The 24445-nt window shown below is 38.2% G+C and overlaps 7 protein-coding genes across 7 annotated transcripts in view; 5 read left to right on the top strand and 2 right to left on the bottom strand.

Annotated features, from left to right (window-relative positions):
* The window catches only part of LOC100183042 (sodium- and chloride-dependent creatine transporter 1), a 7996-nt gene extending 6923 nt beyond the window's left edge, over positions 1-1073 (top strand). The window contains exon 16 of the mRNA XM_026838552.1: positions 487-1073. Within this exon, the coding sequence (XP_026694353.1) occupies positions 487-656 (170 nt within the window). The 3' untranslated portion in view covers positions 657-1073. The remainder of the gene's footprint in view (positions 1-486) is intronic.
* A 463-nt stretch (positions 1074-1536) lies between these two features.
* Positions 1537-4187, top strand: LOC100185459 (protein ADP-ribosylarginine hydrolase-like protein 1). The gene is made up of 7 exons (XM_002121887.5): positions 1537-1828; positions 2078-2242; positions 2529-2648; positions 2881-3028; positions 3315-3435; positions 3561-3705; positions 3884-4187. Exons 1-7 carry the CDS (start codon positions 1609-1611, stop codon positions 4030-4032), a joined length of 1068 nt encoding a protein of 355 aa, XP_002121923.1. The 5' UTR covers positions 1537-1608; the 3' UTR covers positions 4033-4187.
* An 862-nt stretch (positions 4188-5049) lies between these two features.
* Positions 5050-7949, bottom strand: LOC100175276 (17-beta-hydroxysteroid dehydrogenase type 6). The gene is made up of 5 exons (XM_002121171.4): positions 7729-7949; positions 7383-7601; positions 6992-7174; positions 6658-6792; positions 5050-6186 (listed from the first exon to the last, which is right to left on the bottom strand). The coding sequence occupies exons 1-5, from the start codon at positions 7763-7765 to the stop codon at positions 5609-5611; spliced, it is 1152 nt and encodes a 383-aa protein (XP_002121207.1). The 5' UTR covers positions 7766-7949; the 3' UTR covers positions 5050-5608.
* A 1978-nt stretch (positions 7950-9927) lies between these two features.
* Positions 9928-12060, top strand: LOC104266582. The gene is made up of 6 exons (XM_009863142.3): positions 9928-10280; positions 10341-10395; positions 10736-10828; positions 11012-11122; positions 11425-11523; positions 11933-12060. The coding sequence occupies exons 1-6, from the start codon at positions 10119-10121 to the stop codon at positions 12058-12060; spliced, it is 648 nt and encodes a 215-aa protein (XP_009861444.1). The 5' UTR covers positions 9928-10118.
* A 1063-nt stretch (positions 12061-13123) lies between these two features.
* On the top strand, positions 13124-15258 carry LOC100185413. The gene is made up of 5 exons (XM_004227089.4): positions 13124-13404; positions 13753-13856; positions 14279-14388; positions 14468-14558; positions 14614-15258. The coding sequence occupies exons 1-5, from the start codon at positions 13318-13320 to the stop codon at positions 15020-15022; spliced, it is 801 nt and encodes a 266-aa protein (XP_004227137.1). The 5' UTR covers positions 13124-13317; the 3' UTR covers positions 15023-15258.
* On the bottom strand, positions 15185-20269 carry LOC100175229. Its single transcript, XM_009863161.2, has 15 exons — positions 20055-20269; positions 19829-19986; positions 19617-19691; positions 19163-19313; positions 18908-19024; positions 18715-18842; positions 18147-18286; positions 17741-17922; positions 17385-17539; positions 16894-17057; positions 16374-16543; positions 16029-16306; positions 15809-15937; positions 15604-15753; positions 15185-15412 (listed from the first exon to the last, which is right to left on the bottom strand). The coding sequence occupies exons 1-15, from the start codon at positions 20107-20109 to the stop codon at positions 15266-15268; spliced, it is 2199 nt and encodes a 732-aa protein (XP_009861463.2). The 5' UTR covers positions 20110-20269; the 3' UTR covers positions 15185-15265.
* A 467-nt stretch (positions 20270-20736) lies between these two features.
* Positions 20737-24275, top strand: LOC100177541 (myoneurin; the record flags this gene model as incomplete). Its single annotated transcript, XM_002120114.4, is given in 12 exon segments — positions 20737-20931; positions 21129-21313; positions 21600-21716; positions 22191-22282; positions 22342-22485; positions 22549-22685; positions 22899-22993; positions 23122-23219; positions 23274-23319; positions 23453-23620; positions 23777-23922; positions 24134-24275. Coding segments are annotated over 12 exon segments (1489 nt in total), but the record flags the coding sequence as incomplete, so codon positions are not given.
* Between the last annotated feature and the right edge of the window lie 170 nt (positions 24276-24445).

Raw genomic sequence — 24445 nt, 5'->3', positions numbered from 1 at the left:
ATGTTATACCAGCATCAAATTTCCATCAAACGTCTTCATATCTCTGTCTTCTTTTTATAATAGAAGTGTCTCTCTCCAAATTGCTTGTATGTCACAACTAAAATGCCTCATGTCACATGTCTAAATACTCTTCCAGGGAATTCTAATTTTCGTCTTGGTGAGCCATAAACCTCTAACTTACAACCGAACATATGAATACCCATGGTGGGGCTTGCTCATAGGATGGGTACTTGCACTTTCTTCAATGCTTTGTGTTCCAATAGTTGCGGCATACAGACTTGCGAAGGCTAAGGGGTCCACATTTTTACAGGCAAGTATTTTTCGACCTCTTTAATGTGCTTTATGTAACGGAATTGTTTATCGCAGCGTTTCAGCAACGCAATCCGGCCGCAGTTCAAAAGTCACCATTCTGAGAAATACTGGGACGGTAAGTCAATGCGGAATGTTTTCAAACTGAATAATAATACCCCTCGTGTCTGCTTGCAGATGACCAAGAAGAAATTACTGTTGGAACGCAACTAAGTCATGTATTTGGAGATACTTGTGGCATTCGTTACCGCATCAGTACAAACTGTTCTGGTGATGACAACAGTTCAAAATTATCCAGCCTCGACCCTCTACCGCCACCTTACGAATCAACCCAACTAAAAGCATAAACTTATAAAACATGCTCGTCACACGGAGTTCACTGATTGCATCAACGATTCAACACTCGCTTTGATATTAACAACAAACACTGCACGCTAATAATATATTCACACGCAGCTTCTAACGCTTTTATATCATGTACATATACGGAATTGCCTACAGTCAAGATTTGGAGGTTTGGAAAAAAAGTTTTCTTCATCTGTCCTCTAAACAAAGACGAAAACACCTCATACATGTTCATTGTGTTTCCGATTTTTAGTTCATACAATTTCGTATGGACTGTTGTTCTGTACTTTTGCGGGCAATCAACTTATTAAATTAACGCACATATATATTAAAGCAGGCCAAGTCCGCTTAATTTTGCATTGCTCGTTTAGTTGATTGTATCTTCTGCAAAATTTAATAAAACTTGTAGTGGCATAAATGACTGTGTTGTCCTTATGAGCAAATGCATTATTATAGCGTTGTCCCAGTTTAATAAATAGTAGGGCGGGGTAAGTTGGGAATCTTTTTTATTTTATCTTCTTGTCTCATTTAATAGTAACCAAAAAACATACAGTTATAAAACCTTATCCTCACGACTCCTATGGACCGCTATTGATTGTTTAAAACACGATAAGGATATTTGGATATCATGTACTAAAGGTGTTCCGTCTTTCCCACACTACTATTATCCAAGAACAACTAAATTATCCAAATAGAACCAGTGGCTGGATAAAAATATGTTTTAAAATAGTGCAATCATAACGACGTATCACTTTAAATTTATTTGCGCCGTATGTTGTGCTTTATGTTCCAGCAGTTTGCAACTTTGAGGTGATATAATAGTCTCCTAGTGTTATCTCAGCTGTCTAGCGTGAGTGGACAGATCTGCATCCCGTCAGACCTTGGTCAAATGTAAACCATAGTTGCCTTTGGCGTATTCAGTATACAGTCAGCAGCGCGGTTACGAACAGCACCATGGAGAACTATAGATGTGCGATGCTACTGTCAGCGGTAGGGGATGCGATGGGTTACAAAAACGGAGAATGGGAACAGAATCCAAGTGGTTGTGAAATAATGAAGGAACTGGATAGTTTTGGAGGATTCGGCGCTATCAGTCTTGAGGCGGACACTTGGCCGGTATCAGATGACACCATAATGCACATGGCAACTGCCCGTGCGCTCGTAGAGAAAGCAAGTAAGATTAAGTCGGGATTTACAAAAACCTGAGATACTAGCGAGATTTTTTAACAAAATAAACAAGCAATGTTGATGATACAACGATTTTACAAGCCGTTACCTTTTCTGCAGTGATATCGTGCACATGAAGTAAAAAAAGCGGCTCATGAAAAAAATGTTAAAAATCAATTAACATGTTTTAAATGCAGTATCTGTACTCTAGCCCCCATAACGAATTAGTCTCCTTGTAATCATATACTATATGCAGATAGCAAGAAAGACGAGTTGTTTAGTGAGATGGCTTCATGTTATGTTGATGCCATTGAATCAGCTTCTGCAAGACGACCAGATCCATCCTACTTAGAGGGATGCGCTTCGTTACGTCCTGGTAGAACCATGGGGTGGCATGTTCCATTTAATCGACATGGTACAGGTATGTAAAGTTGTCTTTGCTGGGAATTTGACAGCACAAGACATTCAATCTTGCGGTTGTATTAATTAATGTATATTTTATAAAGAATGTACATGTCGAACTTTGCAACAGGTAATAACCACCCTCTAAATGATTTTTAACTGTATATTCTTTTGCATGTGTTTTACATACATACGAAACATCTCCGCCAAAGTAAATAACAGCTTTTCTAAACCCCCAACCTGTTAAATGAGAATAACATTCCCGTATATGTGACATCCATTATTTGCAACTTGAACTTGTACAGGTTTCGGTGCAGCAAGTAAAGCAATGTGTATTGGCCTTGTATATTGGAAACCAACTCAACAAAAGGAATTAATAAGAATTGCTTTGGAAAGCGGAAGAATGACACACAACCACCCTTTGGGTAAGAACTATGGTTGGTTTGGTTAACTTCAGGTCTCCATGATGAAACTTTTTAGCATCAATTGCAAATCCAACTCTTACATTTGTTGTGTAATTATATTTTCAAATCCGAATAGTGTAAAATGCAATTTTCACATGCTTTTTGCTTCTCTTGAATATACTTGTCCACATTTTCTGATGCGTACTTGAACATTAATGTATAATGCAATACCATGCTTCCATATAATTGGCAGGTTTTACCGGTTCAGTTTGCACAGCTCTGTTTACATCATTTATTCTGCAATCGAAGCCGATCGTGACGTGGGGTCGAAGTATTCTATCCTCGTTTGATATTATGAAAGCCTACTGCAAGAAAACAATACGAAGCAACCAAGAGTACAGGTCAGTTTTGGAATCGCAGTTAATGACCAACAGGATATATAGCACTGACAACAAATATAAGCTAATATGTTTCCAACCACGTTTTATACTGATCAAAGCTGTATGAGGCTCTGCGCCATGACCCTACTTATTTGTATTATTTTTAACATTGAACACTGTATGTATATAACTGTGTATATAGATATAAGTTATAATTGGGCCTGTTGGTGCCCATAGCCCTTACACGCTGCGAACTGGGCTATGGCGTGTTACATGTAATTTAGATTGTTTTTATTTTGCATTTTAGAGAGCATTGGTGCTACTTTGAAACCAAATGGGAAATATATCTCAAGCAAAGAGGAATTCTGAATGAAGGAGAAGATGTTGTGAAATTTCCTCCAAAATATGACATGGAAACTCGAGAAAAGGTAAACCAGAGATTTATATAATGATTTTCTCTGTAATAGATATATATAGTCTATATATGTTAATTAGTAATCAAAGTAAATAGGTCGGGACATGTATCTTCTTATTTATATGAACTTTTTTTTAGATTTATAAGTCTTGGAGTTCAGAGGGTCGAGCAGGAAGAAGAGGCCACGACGCCCCAATGATCGCATACGATGCCCTCATGGTGGCGCAGCAGAGCTCCGGCAACAAGTGGCAAGAGTTGTGTTACCACGCCATGATACACGGAGGTTTGTGAGTAAACAATGAGGCGCTTACGTCATTTTCCGGTTCAAAACAACACATACGTAGTACGAAGTTGTTACTTTTCTTGAAAACCGTTGAGAACCGTTGTAATTCAACGGTCACACGGCTTCAAAACAAGTACAAATTTGGGAAATATATACCGGTGTATTTTACTATTTGTAGGAGAAAGCGACTCCACAGGATGTATTGCTGGCTTCTGGTATGGTCTTATGTACGGATTGGAAGGAATACCGCTAGGCCATTACGACCACATTGAATTTAAAGATGAACTGGAGGAATTGGCCGCCAAATTGTACGAAACATCGCGGTGAGGTCCAACATGCCAACTTTAATATCAGACCAAACAAAAGAAGGCGCTTTGAAGTTTGATAAAGGCCCTATGTCTTCGCTACGTCGTGAGTCGTTAACGTCTTAACGTTTACAACTTCCACCATTGTTTACCAATAAACCACGAGTCACAGCTTTGTTTACATGTTACCAGCATTCAGCCTCTGCCTAGTTACGCAGTCACGAACACGTGTAGTAGGTTGCAGTCACAAATAGTAAGCAATGATTCACAATTGAAATAAAAGTTTTTCCTACGTCACCATTGTGACTTAGCTGTTTAACTCCTTATGTCACACAACCCGATGATTTGAACCCCTAGAGGCCGCATCTCCGTTGATATAATCAACCCAAAACGTTAATATCCGAGACTTGAGTCGACGACACTCAAGTCAAAACCGATTACGTCACCGCAATTACGTCATCGTCCCGGGGTTTCAATGATTTGTGAAAAGGTGTTTACTTTAAGAGGGCTACGCTTTTGAGAGGCAATTCAGGCAAATATAACGGTTGAGAAAATATGATAGGTTTCTTGAACGAGAATACAAAGATATCGATTGTGATACTTTATGATTCATTTTTCGTATAATATGGGGTACGGTCACGGTGTGTCATTTTAACTATAAACCCGCATTTCGTCATCAGCTGGTTTTAGATCAACGGCCCTTGTTCGGAAGTTACGAGAAATGTTTGTGGTACATGCCGGTATTTGATAGGTTAACCGTACTTACACACAGCCTCAAGCGCTTTATGGCAACCATGTGATTATAGACATTATTAATGAGCACGCCCTTTGCCATGTCATCGTCAGCAACATTACAGAGTAACGAGGGTTGTAATATAATTGCTGTGGCCCAGTAAATCAATCAAAACCTATAAATAATCGAACCAAAATTCAACGGCCCGTTTTCGTTCATGTTTCGACCGCATCAAAAGCGATGTGACGTCAGTTACCAAGGAAACGTCTGTGACATACTTGGCTTTATATTCAAGCACTCGATATCGTTTTCTTTTGGTTTAATATTAAAAGTTAAAAGAACGCAAAAGAATACAATGCAAAGAAACGAGCATTGATTAACAAAAACAAGACTTTAATGCAAAACATTTCGAAGAAAATGCCCTAAAAAGTGCGTATCATTTAAAACAGCTTTAGCAGCATGAGAACAAAGTAATATATACCTTGTACTTATCCATGCATGATGTTTGTAAAGAAAAAAACAAGGGTGATAAAGAATATGAAGTAAAAACAAAACTGCTGCGTACGAGGAAGGGAAATCTCTCAACATTTCTGTCTATCTTGTTAAAAATATGATTTGTGCTTCGAATGATAAGGCACACGATGACAATGCAAAGTTGGATAATGGATGGTTCCTTGTGTGTTACAACATAATCCAACTGACAGTTAACGGTTACTTTAATGGTTCAATGTTGCTGTATTGCGCATTATTTTTCATTGGGTTGTGTGGGCATGAATAATATATGGGGACAGTATGCGATGTTATGTCGTTTTAATTGCGATTTTCTGAACAGATTCGAACGAAGGGTCATCTAGTATATGTTGACTCATTCCTGCTTTTCCTTTATCACCTTTGGTACACACTTAGACAGGCTACCCGACGTGAGGTATGTGTCCATGACAACGGTAGGAAGGAAGGCTGATGCTGACTTTACCATCCGATCCTGGAACGAACCGACGAAGTAGCGAACTTTCGGGGAGTAAGCAGTCACTGCTTCTGAAAGCGCATGGAGAACGCGGTTGGTGTTTCCGAAGTCCGGGGAGGATTTAAGGGTGGAGGATGCTCCTCCTCCGAGTGAGAGAGATCGGCGTTTCTTTTCCTCCTTTTGTGTCTCAGGATCGTAGTCTCCCGGGTTAGCCATCACCCCGGAGGGCATCTTCTTTTTTAGGGATGCGGAGGTGGAAGATAGGGAGGAGTAGCCGGATGTGAGAGTGGAAGACGAACTCTTCGGAAGAAGGGTTTCAGTTGACTTGCTCTTCCCCTCTTCCTGGGTGGTTGGATCGTTCCTCGACACGGAGTTGATAAAGTCGACGAAGTAATCCTCTCCATAAACCTCTTTCACGTGATCTGGGACTCTCTTGAGGCGAACGGAGGTTTGTGGTTCAGATAACACAAGACTACCCTCTGAGTAAAATATAATCATCTCAAACATTCAATTGTTGCAACTAGGTTGCTGGTTAAACAAGACAATAGAGCGCCAATTGCTGCGCTGCAATACGCAGTGGTACAACTCGGAGAAGCATAAATAATTTAGACTAAAACTTCATGAAATATACATAGACTGTGGAATGATCAATAAACTGAGGGCATGGCATGATCTTTCCACTAACTTTGGCTTGTTAATCTGAAGGTAAGTTCCGATAATTGATCCCTAAGCAATTACAATCGTACGCTAGGCAAAATACCGAAGCGGCGTCGCATAAATATTACCAAAGGCGCGTGGGTTAAAGTGTTGTTGAAGTCGAGCCTAATGTCTCGTTGGTGTGGTGTGAGAATAATTACCGGATCGCTTCATTACAAAGAGTTACTTTAAGCACTATATGTGAGCATGTAATCTCTTTAAATATAATCAGAAACATTGCAACAGTCACCCACCTGGAAAATAAGCAGGTTCAACCAAGGTCACATACACTCCCCACTTAAGCATTTCCTGCCGTAAGCTGTCGGTGAAAGCTTCAAGTGCAAATTTACTCGCAGAATACGCGGATTGTCCAGCGCGAGCGAGGCAACCTGTGAGTATGACATCACAGTCACAAGGTTTAATTATCATATGCACCAAGGTAGGCGTGTCATGTAATTCATGATGTAAATATGGGTAATTTGGGCCTATAAGTCACAGTATATAATAGATATAATATAGCAATTAAATAAGACGTTTTGTGATTTGTTTTAAGGCACCGGTGAAATAGTGACGTGTGTGTGTAACTACCTGCCATACTACTGAGGTTTACGATCCTTCCCCTGCCTCGCCGGATAAGATGGAGCAGGGACTTAGTGACGCGCACAGTACCGAGGTAGTTGACCTGCATTGATTGTTCATAGTCCTCAACACTGCACCAGTCCGCTTCCGCCACCGTGTAAAACTCAGCGCAATTCACAACCGCCCACAAGCCTGTGAAAACACTGATTTGAGATGTCATATAGAACTGATGAAAACAGACTTGAAAACCGAACGTATGTAAGAAAACAACGTGAAGATCGCTCCCAGTACACAGTTGACAGTTCTATAATTCATTCATAGCGATCGCGTGTAAATGATAATCGGAAATACGTAACACGCCCAAGCGAGTACAAACAGTGGTTATTTACACAGCGCCTACCCTCGTCTCCAATCATGTCTTGGATCATTTCGGTTGCGTCATCAATCTCGTCTTGTTTTGTGACGTCAATCTGCATGACAGCCAATCGAGTAGAACCACGTGATGCGAGGGACCTGGCTCCCACACTGTTGCAGTCGGTGCATCCAGCAAACACAACATACCCTTGGTGGTCAAGGCACAATGCTAGTTCGTATCCATATGAATTCGGAATATCGCAACCTGAGAACAAACAGTTTCATTTTAACCAGCTGTTCAGTTTATGGTGACTGTTACACCTCTTACAATTATTCTACAACAATTTCATTAGTTAGTACCAGAAAAAAAGTAAATACAACATAGTACTTACCAGTGATTACAACATTTTTCTGGTGTGACTTCGCCATTTAAGACCTTGTTAGTATCTTCTTATAATTCGTAAATTGTCGTTCAAAGATTCACAGCCAAACAGGCGCACTTCCTATTACAACAGACAATACAGCTTACAGTGTATCTGCTAAAACAACAATTCTATTGATCAAACCGGTGGCCCACTGCTTTTCCAATAACCACAACACAAGACTATGCTCCATTAAACAAGCAACATGCACGCCGACTTTATTCTAAAGGCTGCAATATACTTCTTCCCTGGGTTGGCTGTCAACGTTCTAATGCCACATAGTCGTCATATTTCACACCGAGGCCGGAAATGACGTGCTTCAACGCGGCCGGGAAGCTTTAAATTAGTCTGGCAACCACGTGCTGGGATAGGGAAACGTCAATACATGATTACAAAGAGGCAGTGATAAGGCTTAATCAGTCAGAAACTAACGGCTGCTAGTTATGGTATACATTACAGATCTCTGGTACACAGACTGGCTAAAAGCCAATCTATAGACTTTCATAAACAATCCGAGTCAAACTATGATATCACAATGAAAAGTCATCTGTTTAAACTGAACTATTGTGACGGACTCCTGATTCATTCTACCCGTGAAATATCACCAAACGAACTCCTGCCCCTTTACATCTGGTTTAATTAATTTAAACGAGTATTTGAAACGCGCTCGTAGTGCTAACGGCGCGCAGTTTCGGATCGAATGCTCTCTCCTGGGACGTGCGGTGAAAGCAGCAGCCGGTTTGTCTTTTCATTTCCCAGCAGTACGTGCGTTGATCGGCAAAAAGGCCGTGTTAGATGTCCCCCGGTAATGTGTGACCAATACCGTGTGTACAACTTTAATCTGGGATTAATTTACTAATGTAACCAAACACAACTGCTGCCGTGCTTTCTCTTTAATGAGGCATCACTCTTTTTGGTAAATTAGACTAATTGCAAAAGAATGCAAAACGCAATCGGCCAACCATACAGTTCATTCGACAGCTATTTCCGAATCCAAAGTTTTTCGGTATCAACAACAGGAATAGACGAATCTGCTGATATAAAAAGTATTGTCCTCGCTGACGTAGCTTGTACAGGAAAACCACACTGGCTTATCTGATAAGCTAAAAAGCGACTATGGGCGGTTAAGAGCTGCGCAAATTTTTCGGTAATTTCTTCACACACACACTGTCGATGGTAATTTTCGGTAATTTCTTCACACACACACTGTCGATGCTATGTGTACACTATGTTTATAACAAAACAACTGTCTTGTTGTAACTTTTACAAAAACTCAACCACAAACGTTGACCTACTTAATAATAACACAGCAAACAAACCATTGCAGTTTTTTCTAACCTTCAAACCTAGTACACTAACAAGTTCAAACACTATAAATCTCATTGCTCTATTTTAACATACTGTTAAATGTAATCATCCCAAACACAGTGAACCTCACGCGCTATTTCAAACTGCCGAGACGGTAAGCACGCGAGGAAAACAACGTGTTTGGTTTGATTACTAAAAGAGAAAAAAGAAACACTCCTCTCAACCTAGTACTTTGCTAAATTTGCTCTCAACGGCAGAGGAGAAACTCTCTTCAGTACTTCGTCATTCAAAACCGCTTCATATGTATACCATACACGACATTTGGATAACCATTTCACGATAGAATAACTTATTACAATAAAATTTACTCCATGTATCTATTTTAAATGTTGTCCGATCGATTTTTTTTTTTCGATTTTAAAATATTCCAATAAATATATTTAAAGTTAAGTTGATGGCTCTTTGTCAACATCTTGCGATGACATTTTCGCATTTAAGACAATAGCTTTTGGCGTTAGGTGTCGCTCTAATAAACACTGAAAAAGTTACTGTTGATGTGAATAGCGGTCGTAATGGAAAAGTACCAACCTCGGTGACCGCATGGTACAAACATGCACAATAGAAGTTTACTGTATTTAAACTTTTTTTTACAAGAGAACGAAGAAAATCTTAAGAAACGGGAAGATCCACATAACCAAAAAACAATATATGTAAAACAGGGATAACATGTTTTTGAAATGATTTTTTACTAGTTTGTGCCATATGTTCGGTAACACGCAAAACTAACCCTGGCGCTCCGTTTCGCAAAACGGCATTTAACAAAAAAAATTATCGATGATATCACCCCAAAATATGACGTCATTAAATATGAACCTCGTTGCCGTTAGTAACTTCTTTGATCCCTGTTAACTCCTATATACGAAACTTCTACTGCACCTGCTCGCGATAACAAGGGAGTGAAAAACGTCTATCGTTGATAATGACCAAGTAGAATGTTTTCTTGTGCCACTTCCGAACACAGCAGGATATGTAGAACAAGTTTTTAGTTTACCATGCTGGTTACTATTGCATTTCTCTTTATGGTTTTGTTTGCCGTGCAGTCAACGAACAGCTTCGAATGCATAAAGCTTGGGTTGCAGTTAGGAAACCGTGGACGTCCGGGTAAAGTTATTCCACAAAAGTCGAACCACACTGAAGTTTGTAAAGACCAAAATGTAAGGATGTTTTTATTTAACGCACGTAGCCTGTTTTGAATAAGTTTAAACTACACTTAGATTTGCTATGCTACTTGGAAACACGATGGGAAAAGATTGAAACTTCTTACCCAAGGTAAGTAAAATAAGGAATTAAACAATGTTGTTTGTTTGCCATGAAATTTACGTCCAAATGCCTGCTTTATCGATAAACAGCAACTGTATTTACGAGTTTAACCGCACTAAATTCTTGCGGTAAAGTAGGTAGTTCTGTGGGGTAAAATGGGACACCTTTAACACAGAAGCCAAATGTCTATGGGAGTTGTGAGAATACGGGTTTATAATATTTTGAATGTGATTGTTCTTTGTTTACTACCAATGCGACGAGAAAACAATGAAAATGCGTCCCATCTTCTCCCAACCTACTTTATTAAGTTCATACATATTTCTTTGACAGTATGTATTCGCTAATGCAGGTTGCCTGCCCAGAACAGAAATCCAGCCACGAAATAAATTTTACTGCGGATCGTCGACCTGTGGAGAAGCAAACCCGAAAAGCTGTAAACAGGGTATGGAGTGCATTTAATACATAAATATCCATATATATATATATAGGTTTTAATGTTTCGTTGCTCGACAACTCTTGGAGTATCTATACTTGGTTTTAAACTTGCTTAACTAATTTCCTTTTTGGAATCATTTGCTGATTTTCCTTTCTAACCCCTCACTTTACTCCTATGTTGCGCATTTAGATCTGTCTGCGTTTTGTTGCTGCAATAAAACGATGTGTAATTTTGAAGTCGTACCAAATTCTTGTCGTAGCACCCAATCAAACACCAAACACACTGTCACGGCAAATAACGGTAATTATAATTTCCAACTTTATATATAAATTTATGTTTTTCTGTTAGTGTGCATTTTTTGTCTAAAGATGTATATGTAACACCATTAAAGAGAAAAATGTGAAATATTGATTCTGCTTTTAAATGTAAAGTATGTCATCAAGCCTGTCTATATAATCCATTCCGAGGGGGTGTTTACGTAAATCTAAAATGTTTAAGTAGATCTGCGACAAAGTTGACAGTTAATCAGATAATTTGTGTGGTATAATGTATTACCCCCACCCCCACCAACAACCTATAACCACCTTATCCATCATGCGCAGATGATCAACAGATAGTGATCTTGAAGGCGGTGGTGATCATTTGCATTCTCGTTCTCTCTCAAATCATTGTTTTCGTCTTCATTCACTTTATACTTGAAGGTAACTGACTGGATTGTAACTGAATGCAACTTGCTTTATCCTCGCGTTGTCGGAAAACGACAGTCGTTAAAACACGGTCGTTCTGTTTCATACACCTCGCGCCAGCTTACGAGTGACCACGTGTATTTAACTTTTTCTTTTTTATGTACGGCTGACACTTTTTAGACAACCTTTTAGTAACCACTCGGTTACAACCATTTTCGTTAAACCTCGTGCCCAAAGGCACATACTCCCACAACGGTTGCAACGACTATCCAAGTAAGGTTAGAAGCCGCCTCTAGATTAAAGGCGGCGCTTACCATTGCTGTGCCACGGCGCTGAGGTGGATGGTTTCGTTTAATCTTATGGCACTGCTATATAACCTATTTTCGCTAAATAATTTTAACACGCCTTTCTTTCGTATTTATAGTTACATGTTATGACATACGAAACTCTGCGATCAAGTTTGTTGCTTCTCTGGCCAGTTTCTCGTGTGCCGCGGAACCCGATAGTGATAACACAGATGGATCACAAAACTTCAATCTTGATAGTGTATGACACAGATGAAGAATCGAAAAAACTATTTATACTATCTGCTTGACTTGAAGTGAATATTTCATTTAAATTCAAATCTCCATTATTCCTTACACTGCTCACTGACTATACGCGAGTCACAACTTGCATATTTTTTATTTTCAATCTGATGTACATACTGTTTCATTTCTATTACATGTTCGACAAAACAACTAGCTAAACAGTTTCTACTGTATTGGTTCAATTTATTATAAGAATATAAAAAAGCATTTTTGTATGGTCGGTAATGTTAGAATGTTAGAAAATCTTTCATGCTTAAATGGCTACATCATTCTATCTTAACTAAACAGTGACAGCTTGTGATATTTAACTTGCAATATTCAAAACAAAATACCCAATAAAAATGCTCGTGTGTTTATGACCATGCCTGGCTGATTAAATACACTACAAAGAATGTAGAAAATTTATGACACAGAACAAATATTTCGACACATTCTAGATTCTATTGCGGGTGTGCGCAACATATCGCGCATTCGTTAACAATCAATGTTTATGGGATCATGCCATAGTCAGTGCCAGTATAAAACCGTTTTCACCAAACAGTTGTTGTTGTTGTTATTGGGCACCCATTTTACGTTAAATACAAAACGTCTAATTAGCGAATACTAAACGATTGTTGTAATCAAACTTCGAAATATGGTTACAGTCAGAGTAAAAAAGAGGTTCCAGTCAGAGTAAAATTAAATTCGTCGGGAAGTGTGCCTGGCGCTGCTTCGCTTTGGCCTATATATATGGTGGGGTCTGTGTAAAAAAGACTAAGTAAAACCCTGTTTTTACATTAGTGACATTTGACGAAGCAAAATTTAATACATGTTTAATTTTCTTTGGAAGCTTTTTTTCGTTTGTTCCTATTCATTAAAGCTGCCTTAGTCTTTTGTTGTGTTTGCTCTTTTGATAATCGTGAGTTTATTGACAACGTTCAGCTCAGCGGTTGCCTGTCGCTGCTTGTTACTCATTAACAGGATTTCGTTCAATATTTCGCCATAGAAGGTTTGATGTTCAACAGTGTGTCAGAAGCATACTGGTAGTAACCGTACATTTTATATATAGTCGCTTTTTAATTATTTCCAAGCTACATATCCTATACGGTCCAATAACAAAGCATTTTTGGTACTCAAAATATTAGCAAAAGTTTGCACCTCGGCATGGAGACAGTTTTCAGTGAATTTACACTTGTTGAATTCAGGTATTATAAAAAGATAGTTTAGATTAACAAAAGCTATGGAGTTTGAACATGATGATGAGCTGTTGGAATGGGATATGGAAATCGACGAGAATTTTGAAGATGCTCTTGATGATGACGGAGAGGTAGTTTAAATGTTACACAACCATTTTGTTAACCTAAACAATTCAAAATATTTAATCAATGCTGTGTTCGCTTTTGTATAATCGAAACTTCGCCTTTGATTTCTAATTATTAAAGTCAGTGAGTATAAAACATATAGTGGGGTGGGGGAAGATAGGACACCTTTTGCACATAATATATAAATATCCTGACCGTGTTTTAAACAATTAACAACGGTCTATATGGGAGTCGTTAGTACACGGTTTTATAATTTTATTGAATGTTCTTTTTTTACGACCAAAATGGACGAGAAAATAGAATGAAAAGGTGTCCCATCTTCCCCCATCCTACTATATGTGTGTTTATTCTAGCGATACGACCAGCAAGACGAAAGGGCTGTGATAAGAAAACGAAACAAACAAGACAGGTGGGCGACAACACGTGATGACGAAGACCCGGAAACTATCCAAGAAAGGTAATAATAGATTCTAATTATGATGAAAGTTGTTCCAATGTGGAGACATGTGTCCTTAGAGCTAGGCAATTAATCATTGATTCAACCTAGTGGTAACTATTGGTTTGACCAAATTCTCAGCCATACAGAAAAACAATCACCACAAATAAGCTACATGTAAGCAGGCACGAGGTCTATTACAGGGGAACTTGTAAAGCAGTCACGAGGTCTATTAAACAGAACACCCGTGTCATAACGACCGTCCTGTTTCGGCCACGCGAGGATAAAGAAAGTTCCATTCATTCAAATTCTTTGAATCGAAGACTGGTTACAGTTACTACTTTCATTATTGGGCCAGCTTCTCAAGAAACCGGTTAAACCATTTCGGCCAAATAGTTACATAACTTTGCAAGATCAATAATGTACGTTGTATAAAACATTAGGTGGTCGGGTGATGGCCATTCTGAAGGCTCGCTTGAATATGAAGATGAAAATACTCAACAACCAGAACCGAAAAAGGCGGTTAAGTTAACCGAGATGAAAGTAATGAATGGTAGGTTACTTAAACATCAATAGCGATTTTTATCGTTAGCTTTTTTGCATTGAAATGGGAACAACTTTTCTACTTGCAGAAAATGCTGCGAAATTGAAAACATCTGCTGAAAGCCCAACAGAAGAAGGCACGTGGTCTACGTTCATTGGAAAAGACAAAAGACAAAAAAGGTACGTTTACAACTTCAACATAAATAGTTCCAATTAATTTATACCAAACCCTCAGTTCCAACAAAAACAGTTTCTCCGCTTTGGGATCACCTGCTCGGAGCGAAGGCGGGAAGTTTCAAGTGTTAGATGAAGACGATGGCGACATAACAAGCTACGATATGCCTCCAATGGAGTTTCGTGGCAGTTTAAAAACCAATGACTACAACCCTAACAGGCCTTCATCATGCTTCTGCATCGTTTTCCGATACATCGCCATTGCCCTACTATGCTTCACCATCGGCCTTGCATTTGGCTACCTGGTTGGTTACAAGCAGATGACCTACCACCAAGTAACCGAAAGACCGCCGGTTGTCACGTCGATAAGAAGCATTGCGGAAAACATAACCTTACCCAACACTGCTACACCAGTCGACGAAAACAGGCGGTCGTCGCTTGGACTTCAGGGCGGTAGCATATTGTTTTAGTACGCTTAGACAGTTAACGTTGTTTTCATTGGTACTTTTAATATTGCCGCTATTTCCCAGAAGTTTGTTAAGTTGTAACATATATGTGTGAATTATCGATTCCGAGGTTCCGAACTCTTAATCCAGTCAAACAGTAAAACGTATATTGTGCTAATCAAAATGTAAATTGTGTACATATTGTATTACAGTAATCGGTATTGTGATGTGCAATAATAAAGAACCAAATCTTGGCCATACAAAACCTTATTCTTGACAAACAACATTGGCATTGATGGAATACGTCCTACGTCCAGATCCAGTTGTACGTGATGAAACGAAGTCAAAGCAAACGTTGTCATAACTAGGCCTGGTTTGCGACATGATGCTCAAAATTTCCATTGGGCCATTTATCTGAAATGGAACAAACTCACTTGAAATGCAAGCGTTTTGACTGTAGGTCAGATTTGAATTGCAATTTGACATGCAGGTCAATCGCAAAGTTAAGATGTTGACGCTATTCTTGCATGATGGAACGATGTCGATGAAGCTATTTCGTTGGCTACAAAGTAAAAACTATCTGAAATACCAAAAAGTGACTTTACCTCTGGTACGACATTTGAACAAGCATCTGACGCGTAGAACTGCCCACCAAACGTATCGAACGGAAGAGAACTGCTCTGTTGGCCGAACATGCTTTTTGTGGTGAAACCAACTACGTCCCCTTTCTGTACCGGAACCGTCAATTGATTTAACTGTAAAGAAACATAAATAAGCAACGGAAAGCATGTATACTGCAATATATATTACAGTGACAGCAGTAGTAGAGTAACCGGACACAGGAGTTTCCCACATCAATCTGAAACCGCTTCTTCTGAACTCCGGGAAGAGCAAACTCTCAACGGATTTCGCATCAGTATAAACACCGGGTCTCCAAACCTGAATGACAAATATTTAACGTCGGTGAAAATATCCTTCATGCAAATTTAGCGCCAATAATCCCGGCAAAATGAATTACTTTTGCATGTACCTGCACAACCACGAATTCGTATAAGACTTGCACTGTAGGACGAACTTGAGATAAAAATACGGTCAGTTGGTTGAGGATTCCATTGCAAGAAAAAGCTGAGCCTGGAAGGAAGATAGTTCGACTTCGGCGGACCAAGTCGACAAAATTCCGATTCACCGCTGTACCAAAGCCAGCCAGGCCTGGGGGAGGTAGCATTTGAGGTTCGACGGGTTTTGGTGCATTTGGTCTCGGATTTGGGTCAGCAGTGGCACTCCGTTCAAAAGTTGAAGGCTCTTGATCTATATTTAAGTTATATAAAACGTAAACTTTGTTGCTTTGCCATTTTTAGTGAAATCTCAATCTTACCGCATGTTATTTCCGCTTTGATTGAAAATTCACGAATAAGTGAATGCGTAGCCAGAGGTTCTGCACTTCGTTGTAAGTTTGCTGCAATAGTAGAATCAAGGAAGCTTTGAGTGATGTCGTTCGCCCATGCAGCAACGTTGATGGAGGCGTGTGGGGAGGACAACATCAAACTGTTGAAACTAGTGTTAGGTCTCTATACAGTAGCATATATTGAACTGTCTTTATAGGTAATAGTAGAATGCATGTAACAAGTTATAGGTCCCAATAGACCTTGCATGCAACAGCGATAAAACGTTTTTTTTAACGGCATATCAGGTGTTTATAGACACTAAGAGACATATGATATAACACATGTAGAAGTAACAATGTTCTAAGGAATAATTTTAAAAGGCTTTCAATTAAAAAAAATGCCGTGCGTAATTTTTTAATTTTTACATTTTACTTTTTCAAACTATATGACTCAATGTTTGTGTCAGGGGGTATATATCTATAGAGGTAAACATTGCACACAAGGACGTACCCCTTGCACTGTTGGCCCCTGGATTTTTTCCAACAACTGTTCGAATACAAATAGAAATCACCAGCTCCATCAGTGTAGCTTACGAAGGACGAACCAGTTAGTAATGAAGTGAAACCCAACACATCATGACGGCCTATCCGGACAAGACTGATCGGGAAACTGATCTTTAAAAATAAAAAAAACACGTTATTTCTACTTTAATTTGTGAGTAAATACTACAAGAGAATGGATAAATAAATGGATGCGGATGACGGTATACGCATGGTGGTGGGGCAACGACGATCGGTATAACCAACAGGACCTAACGCGGGCGTATAATTTTTCATACACCGCAGTTACTAATACCATGTAACTTTTTTCTGAACAGCTGACAATTGGTACAATCCATAAGCGGCCACTGGGTTGCAACATGAATGTGTCGTGCCCAGCAGGGTCATATACGCCCATACCTACTGCTGTTACCTAAATTACGACCATTCCTTAACGCCTACCTTGTTGTATCCTTCCGTGACGTCAACCTGACTTTCCCACCAAAGGGAAAACCCCACCATAGCACTGTAGCGCCACACTTGCAATTTAATGGCTCCCGTTACAGTTGCCCAGAGGGAGAAACTTTCCACCCTTCCATCGCATTTTGACGCAGTGTCTGAAATATGAGACTGTTGGATTAAATGTAACTTGCTAACGTGGCAGAAAAACGACAGTCGTTATACCACGGGTGTTCTGTTTCATACACCTCGTTGAACTCGTAAGCTCTGGGTTGAGGAGGTCGTGCTAACTACTGCATCGCGGCGCCAGTTTATCGTACATACGTCGCGTGCACCTCAACCGCAATGCTTAAACGAACTTGTTAGAATGATTGTGGTAGTTGGAAATCCAAAGGACGAAGGACGAGCTTTGACGTCATAACCGATGCTGTAGGCCTGTGTTGTTGGTGTTTCGAAAAACGGGAATGGGTTCAACAAAGTGGCTACTGCAGAAGAACGCGCCTCAATGCCACCACAAGCGGGTATGGAGCAGTAATCATGCCTGTGTAGTTATTACATTAATATGTTGCAATGCGCATATATGCTATACAACGTTCGGGGAACAAGGGGTATAAGGCATCAAAAGCTGTCACAAATACGAAAGCGTATCAAGGTTTATCGGTAAAAGTCCACGAACAGTAACTTGGGGATCTATATATACCATTCAACATAGTGATCTATATGTCTGCAAAAGATGTATACCATGCAACAAAGATAAATATATACCTGAGACCTGGATCCATAGTATAACACCAAGGACCATTCGCGTCACCATCTGGATTGCGACAGAAATTTTCTTCCAGAGATTGCCCAGGGTGAGAAGTTGGTGAATAATTTGTTACATGCGGAAGTCCGCTGCTCCATTTCTTAAAACATGAACATTTTAAATACACATCAAGTTGACCATATTGTGGATCAGGCCCAACACTGGCTCAAAAATGGCCTGCTGTAGAGTGCAGGACGCACATTAAAGTCGAGTCCGTTTAACAGCTGCAGAGACGTATAGGACGGGGGAAGATGGGACATATTTTCATTCGATTTTCTTGTCACATTTGGTAGTAAACAAAGAAAATTCAAACAATCATAAAACCGTATTCTCTCGACTCCAATAGCCCATTGTTAATTGTTTAAAACACGATCAGGATATTTGTATATAATGGGCCAAACGTGTCCCATCTTCCCCACCCTACTATATGTATATTGCTAACATAACAGGCTACTTGTATTGTTCAGTGTAACTGTAGATTAAGGCTTCGTGTATTTTTATATGTAACACACAGCATATATAGCTTACCTGACAAGGGATTCCTCCTCTTGTTATGCTCACTTTCCCTCTATAATTAACTCCATTACCATCGACACAATCTGTATCAGTTTGGGCTGTTCCAACAGTCGAAGGTGTGGCAGCAACTTCAGGTTCGTCTAAATATGCGATAGGTGAATTGCTGCGGAATATAACGAGTTTTGGATTTATTATTTGTACTTACTTGGGTAGCATTCGATCATTGCATTGATCGAGTAAACTCTTCGTTGTAGGTTAGAGCCTGACGAATGACGTAGTTGTGCGCAGACTTCACCGGCTTGAACCTCTTCGCAACTTGCCCCTGAAGTAGAGATAAGCATTATTCCTATTATTGGTTTTATGCTGGTTGTTATGACCGTTTACGCGGTTTGAAAGGATTAATTCAAAGCCAGTCTTTACGACAGGTAATATTGCTATTATAACAAAAAATAAAACAAACCATTTAAAAAGAAGCCGCCGCCTTCATAAAAAGTAACTGGAATAGGATGAGAGGCTCTTTGAAGAGTGAAGATATTGATTGAAGGTTGGGACATTGGGCATAAACCTATTGTATCACCTTCTACTACAGGTATCGGTCGGAGCAGGTCGACCTATATACAATATATATATTGTAGGGTGGGGAAAGATGGGACACCTTTTGATTATATTTTCTCGTACATTTTAGTAGTAAACAAAAAACTACAAGGATTTATAAAACCGCACCCTTACGACTTCCATGTACCGCTGTTAACTGTTTAAAATGTGATCAGGATATTGGGATATTATGCCCTAAAGAAGTCCCATTTTCCCCACCCCACTATATATTAACATACTGTCCATATGTGCCTGTATTATAAAATGTATGGGCGTGTACAAATCGGTGTATACGGGTTTTGATAAAGATGCATTCCTACCTTGTTGATTCCAGGTTTAGTTAAAACATCCAAAGAGTGCAAAAGCTTGTACTCGTAACCCCAGGGTCTCCAAACCTGCCGATAAAACAATACATATAGGCGTGTCGAGTAACATGAACGGTCAGTTAAAGTAAAATGAATTCAGGTAACAAAATAATTTAAACTGATAACGTGTTTTTACTGTATTACGAGTTAAATTGCTGAATCTGTACCTGGAATACAAAATTACTTTCAGACGCGGCATGAAAATTGAGTGAAGTTATTTCACCGTTACATTTTGCTTTATATTGGTGGAGGATTACTGGTTCTTTCGTACTCGTATCAATTAAATCTCTTTCTTTTACTGCCTTGCCAACCCTTTGAAGTTCAGCTGGAAAATATAAAATTAATCCGGTTACTTTACATACTTTTTATAAACTAGATGTTATTAAAGATTACCTGCAGTTCCTATGATGACAAACACACAGATGCCCAGGATTCTTAAATAAGCCATAAGCAACTTTCCGATTACAGGGTTATATTAACTGTTAAGTAGACTAGTGAGTCGCAACCTAAGTTTAGGTATCGGCTTATACACTCTCAGTAATCGCACCAGAATAGCACGTATACAGAAGTTGCTTTTGGAATATGAAGCTCGTGTCAAACGCGTGCGTTCGTCTTATACAGCTTTAGAAAATATCAGTCAGTGTTAAAATTTTGCTTCTAAATCCTTAAACATGTCTTTGATCGTTAGTTTAGAAGCTACGTTTGATAAATTAACACCGATAGATTATAAGTTGGTAACATTTCTGTTTACGTTTTCGGATACTTTGTATATAAACACTTCAAAAAGTTTGTTAACGCGGTCGAGTTTATAATGTTGGGGGTCAACATTATTAAAAACACTTATTGATCGCCAGTTTAGTGGACAGAAAACCATGGCTTAATAATTCAATTATGTAAGAGTTTAATCAAAAACTTATTTTATTGCAAGTTTATAAATTATAAGGGATTCCCCTCGGAGGAAACATAAAATGACGTAACGAACCAAAATATTTTTTTGTAAAATTGTCGAAACTACCAATAATTAAACAGCAGATAGATACCCGTTTGGGACATTCATCACTGGTGGCAAAAATTACCGCGATAGATTTTAAAGACCGTTGACATTTTATTTATCTTTTGCAGAAGGCTATTTTATATTATTTGGTAAAGTCATGGTAAAGAAAAGTATCGTGTCACTTGGAAAGTCACATCAGGCTGTTGTTCAATATTTCAAATGCTATGCATCTGTATTTGAGCATGATATTGCAGCTATTTCATCACTTCTGCAAAGGTAAGTAACATAGCTCTGAGATAAATAGCATGTTTACTGACTAAACTGTTATTTAAGCACAGAATAGGTAAAAAAGGTAATTATTTTTCTATGCAAATTTAATTTGGCATATAAAACAAAATGTACCGGCAAAGTGATATTGACTGTTAACCTTTGCTGTAAACCCGTGTAATACTATGTCTTGTAACTTGCTTCAGGAAAAATATAAGAAAGGCCTCCTACCATAGCTGGCCAGATGCAAACAACCAGAAAGTGGTTTGGTCGTTAACATTGAATGACAACTCAGATATCAAAACCACAATAAGGGAATTGGATGATTTTAAAGAAGAGCGAAGATTGGTTAGTCGGGCAGCTGCCTTAGAATTGCTGTTGTTAGAATCAGGTAACTAAAATTAGTTACACTCATTCTTTTAATATATTTAATGCATCTTTCATATTCTGTCTTTTTGTGTGTTGACTAACAATCAAAGCTAGTAGATTTTCAATCAATATAACCTATTTAAAATCGCATGGCAGTGCAATGCCATTCGTTATAATACGGTTGTTCTGTTTCATCACCTCTTGCCCGCTTAAGTGTTGAGACAAATTAGGAGAAATTGTCAATTCCTATATTACCTAAATACACGCACACTGATGGAAATGTGAAGTCTCATGAGTCATTTTTGCAGATATTCACTTCAGTGACAACAACATGGTTTTCACATCAACTTCTTCATCACCAATTCTCACACAACTAAGGAAATTTCGAAAAGAAAAAAGATTTTGTGACTTTACTATTAATTTAGGTTCGTGAATTGTTGTCAACCTTTTGTTAGTGTCTATTATTGTTTACTAGATAAACTAAGATGTTGTAATGATCTAGTTATTTTCAAATTATGTTCGGCGCCGTGTGGCATAGTGGTTAACGCGTCTGCCTGTGACCTAGAGGTAATGGGTTCAAGGCTCGACGCTGCTACTATTGTGGGCATGTGTCCTTGGTCGAGACACTTAACGGCAATTGCTCCAACCCAGTGGTCAATAATGGGTTGTCTAAATTATCAGCCATACATAAAAAATCCCCAAAAAATAATCACCCACAAACTAACATACATGGTAACCCAGAAGCTGGCACAAGGTGTTAAACCCGTGTGATAACGACTGTCGTTTTCCGGTCATATGAGGATAACGTAAGTTACTTCATCATTCATCATGTAACACAAAACATATGTTTATATTCCAATTTATTGTACCACGTCTCATTGCTAATTTTATTTTTTCAGATGGTAAAAGTTTTGCTGTCCATAAACTGCTGTTGGTTGCTTCTTCAAACTATTTCTGTGAAATCATAAAAGACAACCAGACCTCAGTAGATGTAAGTGACAAAAACTACGCAGAAAAAAGGTTCTAAAACACGAATTGTGTTTTCTACAGATTGGTGGAATAAAGGCAGAAATATTTGAAACAATGTTGTGTTACATTTATGCTGAAGATGTGGCTGTTAATGAATCAAATATCTTCGAGCTTAAAGAAAATGCAAGCCTTTATGAACTGCAGGGATTGGTGGATATGTGCATGGTAAGATTTTTATTAGAACTTTATTATGAAAAACTTTTAGTGAGATTTTTTTTCTTTTTTCAGTTGTTTCAAGATTTCGTAGGAGCAGTGACAAAAATTCCAGAGATCAAATTGGACTCTCTTCCAGAAGCAAAATCAGCCATTGGAAATAAGAAACCTGGAGAAACAGAATCTATGGTCCATGTGAGGAAAAGTGAGAGGTAGGAGTGTATGGTGTGGGTGTCAATTTCATATAAATATTTTGCAAGTTTGGTCACCTATGTGAGTTGCTATATTTCCATGTGAACTGAGTAAATGTAGTTTTTACTATTGTAAGTTCCTTGACTTTTATTTTAAAAATATAACATTTACTTGATACACTGTATGACACAACTTAATTAAAAAATACTTGTGTTTGTTGTGATATGTTTTAGGCAAGCTAAACGAGAAGCATATAACACTATAAGCAAAACAATAAACCTGGTGGAAGAGCCCGATGACATCAGTACAGATGACAGATTTTTACCAGGTACATTTTTTCAATACATTGTGTGAAATACTAAACACCTTTACATTTGTGTACATTTGACAAATATTTAAGTTTATTAAACAGCCACTATTTTTAACTTGTTCTTTGCTTTTGTCCATTTGTTACAGTGACAGAAGAAAATCATGTTTTACCACAAAAAGAAAACATTGAAAATCATAACAGGACACACAGTGTAGAAGTGACAAAGTCGCAAGTTGAACAAATTGTGAGTTAATTTATAATTCTTGTTTAAAATGCAAGTTTAATTCATTTTTTTCAGGACAATGTTTCCATGCTGGAATTACAAGCAGCAAGTGTTCCTTTTGGTAAGTGTTTAGTGTTTGTATTCAGTGATATTTTAAGCACAAATGCCGGTTAAATACTTATGACAGTGGATTTTTCCATCAGTATCTAAAAATCATGTTTTGTTCCGAAAAATAATTAATTTGTCACCTTTAGTTCTGAAATGTGAGATCTGCCATGTTGAGTTGGAAGATCAAAAACAGAGGAAAGCCCACATGAAGAAACACTTCGTGCAGAATCAACCGAATAGATTTGGATGCCATCTTTGTATGAAAGCTTTTCGAAGTGCAAGTCACCTAAAGAGACATATGATATCACACACAGGTAAACATAAATCACTTCACCTTTGTATATAAATATTATACAGAAAATTATAAAGACAAGGTACAATAACCCCTCCTATTGTATGTATAAAATATAGCATGTAAAACAAGCTGTAACAGAAACTGAACTAAAAATAAATAAATATTGCATATGAAGGTATCCGAAAACATTGCTGTACAACGTGTGGAAAACTATTTTTGAAGTCTGATCACTTGAAGCGGCACGAACGTACGCATACCAGTGAACGACCATTCACTTGTGAGCAGTGTGGAAAACAATTTAGAGATAAAGATCATTTAAAAGTAAGTTTAACTGACCAAGACATGTATGGAGCATGTCAGCTTTCTATAATTCTAAACAAATATAATAAAACTTTTAAGTTATATGCTTGCTGTATTATTAAACAAATATATAATGCAAAAAGTCTGATAACTAAATATTATTTCAATAATAATCCGATACAAGTTGAACATTCGTTAAAAAAGTATGAATTATAAACCATTTTTGGCACAGAGGCACAATTTAACGCATACTGAGGAGAGACCTTACTTCTGTGAGGTGTGTGGAAAGCAATTTAAAGATAAAAGTACTTTACTCAGCCACCAGAAAAGCCACAATGCTAATAACTCTGTGGTTTGTGGTGTTTGTGGCAGATGTAAGTTATTTGTGTGATATATATGTCTAAGTTATTTGTGTGTTATAATATATTATAGAATCACAGAGTTTTAACACTTTAAGCTATACCCATAGTATTAAACTTAACTTTTTTTATTTAGTAGTATTCATATAAGGAACCTTTACTTTTTAAACCAATCAGCTGAAAAA

Source organism: Ciona intestinalis, unplaced genomic scaffold (assembly GCF_000224145.3).
Source record: "Ciona intestinalis unplaced genomic scaffold, KH HT000098.2, whole genome shotgun sequence".
In the NCBI taxonomy this organism is placed as follows: Eukaryota; Metazoa; Chordata; class Ascidiacea; order Phlebobranchia; family Cionidae; genus Ciona; species Ciona intestinalis.
This window is presented reverse-complemented; position numbering and strand designations above follow the sequence as displayed.

Bases quoted from the DNA above. Each gene is read 5' to 3' on its own strand.
- LOC100185413 (XM_004227089.4), top strand. From the start codon at position 13,318: ATGGAGTTTGAACATGATGATGAGCTGTTGGAATGGGATATGGAAATC. The intron at 13,405-13,752 runs GTAGTTTAAATG...TGTTTATTCTAG, and splicing joins CTCTTGATGATGACGGAGAG to CGATACGACCAGCAAGACGA. The intron at 14,559-14,613 runs GTACGTTTACAA...CCAAACCCTCAG, and splicing joins AAAGACAAAAGACAAAAAAG to TTCCAACAAAAACAGTTTCT.
- LOC100175276 (XM_002121171.4), bottom strand. From the start codon at position 7,765: ATGGCGAAGTCACACCAGAAAAATGTTGTAATCACTG. The intron at 7,602-7,728 runs GTAAGTACTATG...GTTTGTTCTCAG, and splicing joins GAAAAATGTTGTAATCACTG to GTTGCGATATTCCGAATTCA. The intron at 7,175-7,382 runs GTAGGCGCTGTG...GTGTTTTCACAG, and splicing joins AGACATGATTGGAGACGAGG to GCTTGTGGGCGGTTGTGAAT.
- LOC100175229 (XM_009863161.2), bottom strand. From the start codon at position 20,109: ATGGCTTATTTAAGAATCCTGGGCATCTGTGTGTTTGTCATCATAGGA. The intron at 18,843-18,907 runs GTAAGTACAAAT...TCGCATATTTAG, and splicing joins AATGATCGAATGCTACCCAA to ACGAACCTGAAGTTGCTGCC. The intron at 15,413-15,603 runs GTAAAGTCACTT...GTTCCATTTCAG, and splicing joins GTTCAAATGTCGTACCAGAG to ATAAATGGCCCAATGGAAAT.
- LOC104266582 (XM_009863142.3), top strand. From the start codon at position 10,119: ATGCTGGTTACTATTGCATTTCTCTTTATGGTTTTGTTTGCCGTGCAG. The intron at 10,281-10,340 runs GTAAGGATGTTT...AACTACACTTAG, and splicing joins AAGTTTGTAAAGACCAAAAT to ATTTGCTATGCTACTTGGAA. The intron at 10,829-11,011 runs GTATGGAGTGCA...TTGCGCATTTAG, and splicing joins CCCGAAAAGCTGTAAACAGG to ATCTGTCTGCGTTTTGTTGC.
- LOC100185459 (XM_002121887.5), top strand. From the start codon at position 1,609: ATGGAGAACTATAGATGTGCGATGCTACTGTCAGCGGTAGGGGATGCG. The intron at 2,243-2,528 runs GTATGTAAAGTT...GAACTTGTACAG, and splicing joins ATTTAATCGACATGGTACAG to GTTTCGGTGCAGCAAGTAAA. The intron at 2,649-2,880 runs GTAAGAACTATG...TATAATTGGCAG, and splicing joins GACACACAACCACCCTTTGG to GTTTTACCGGTTCAGTTTGC.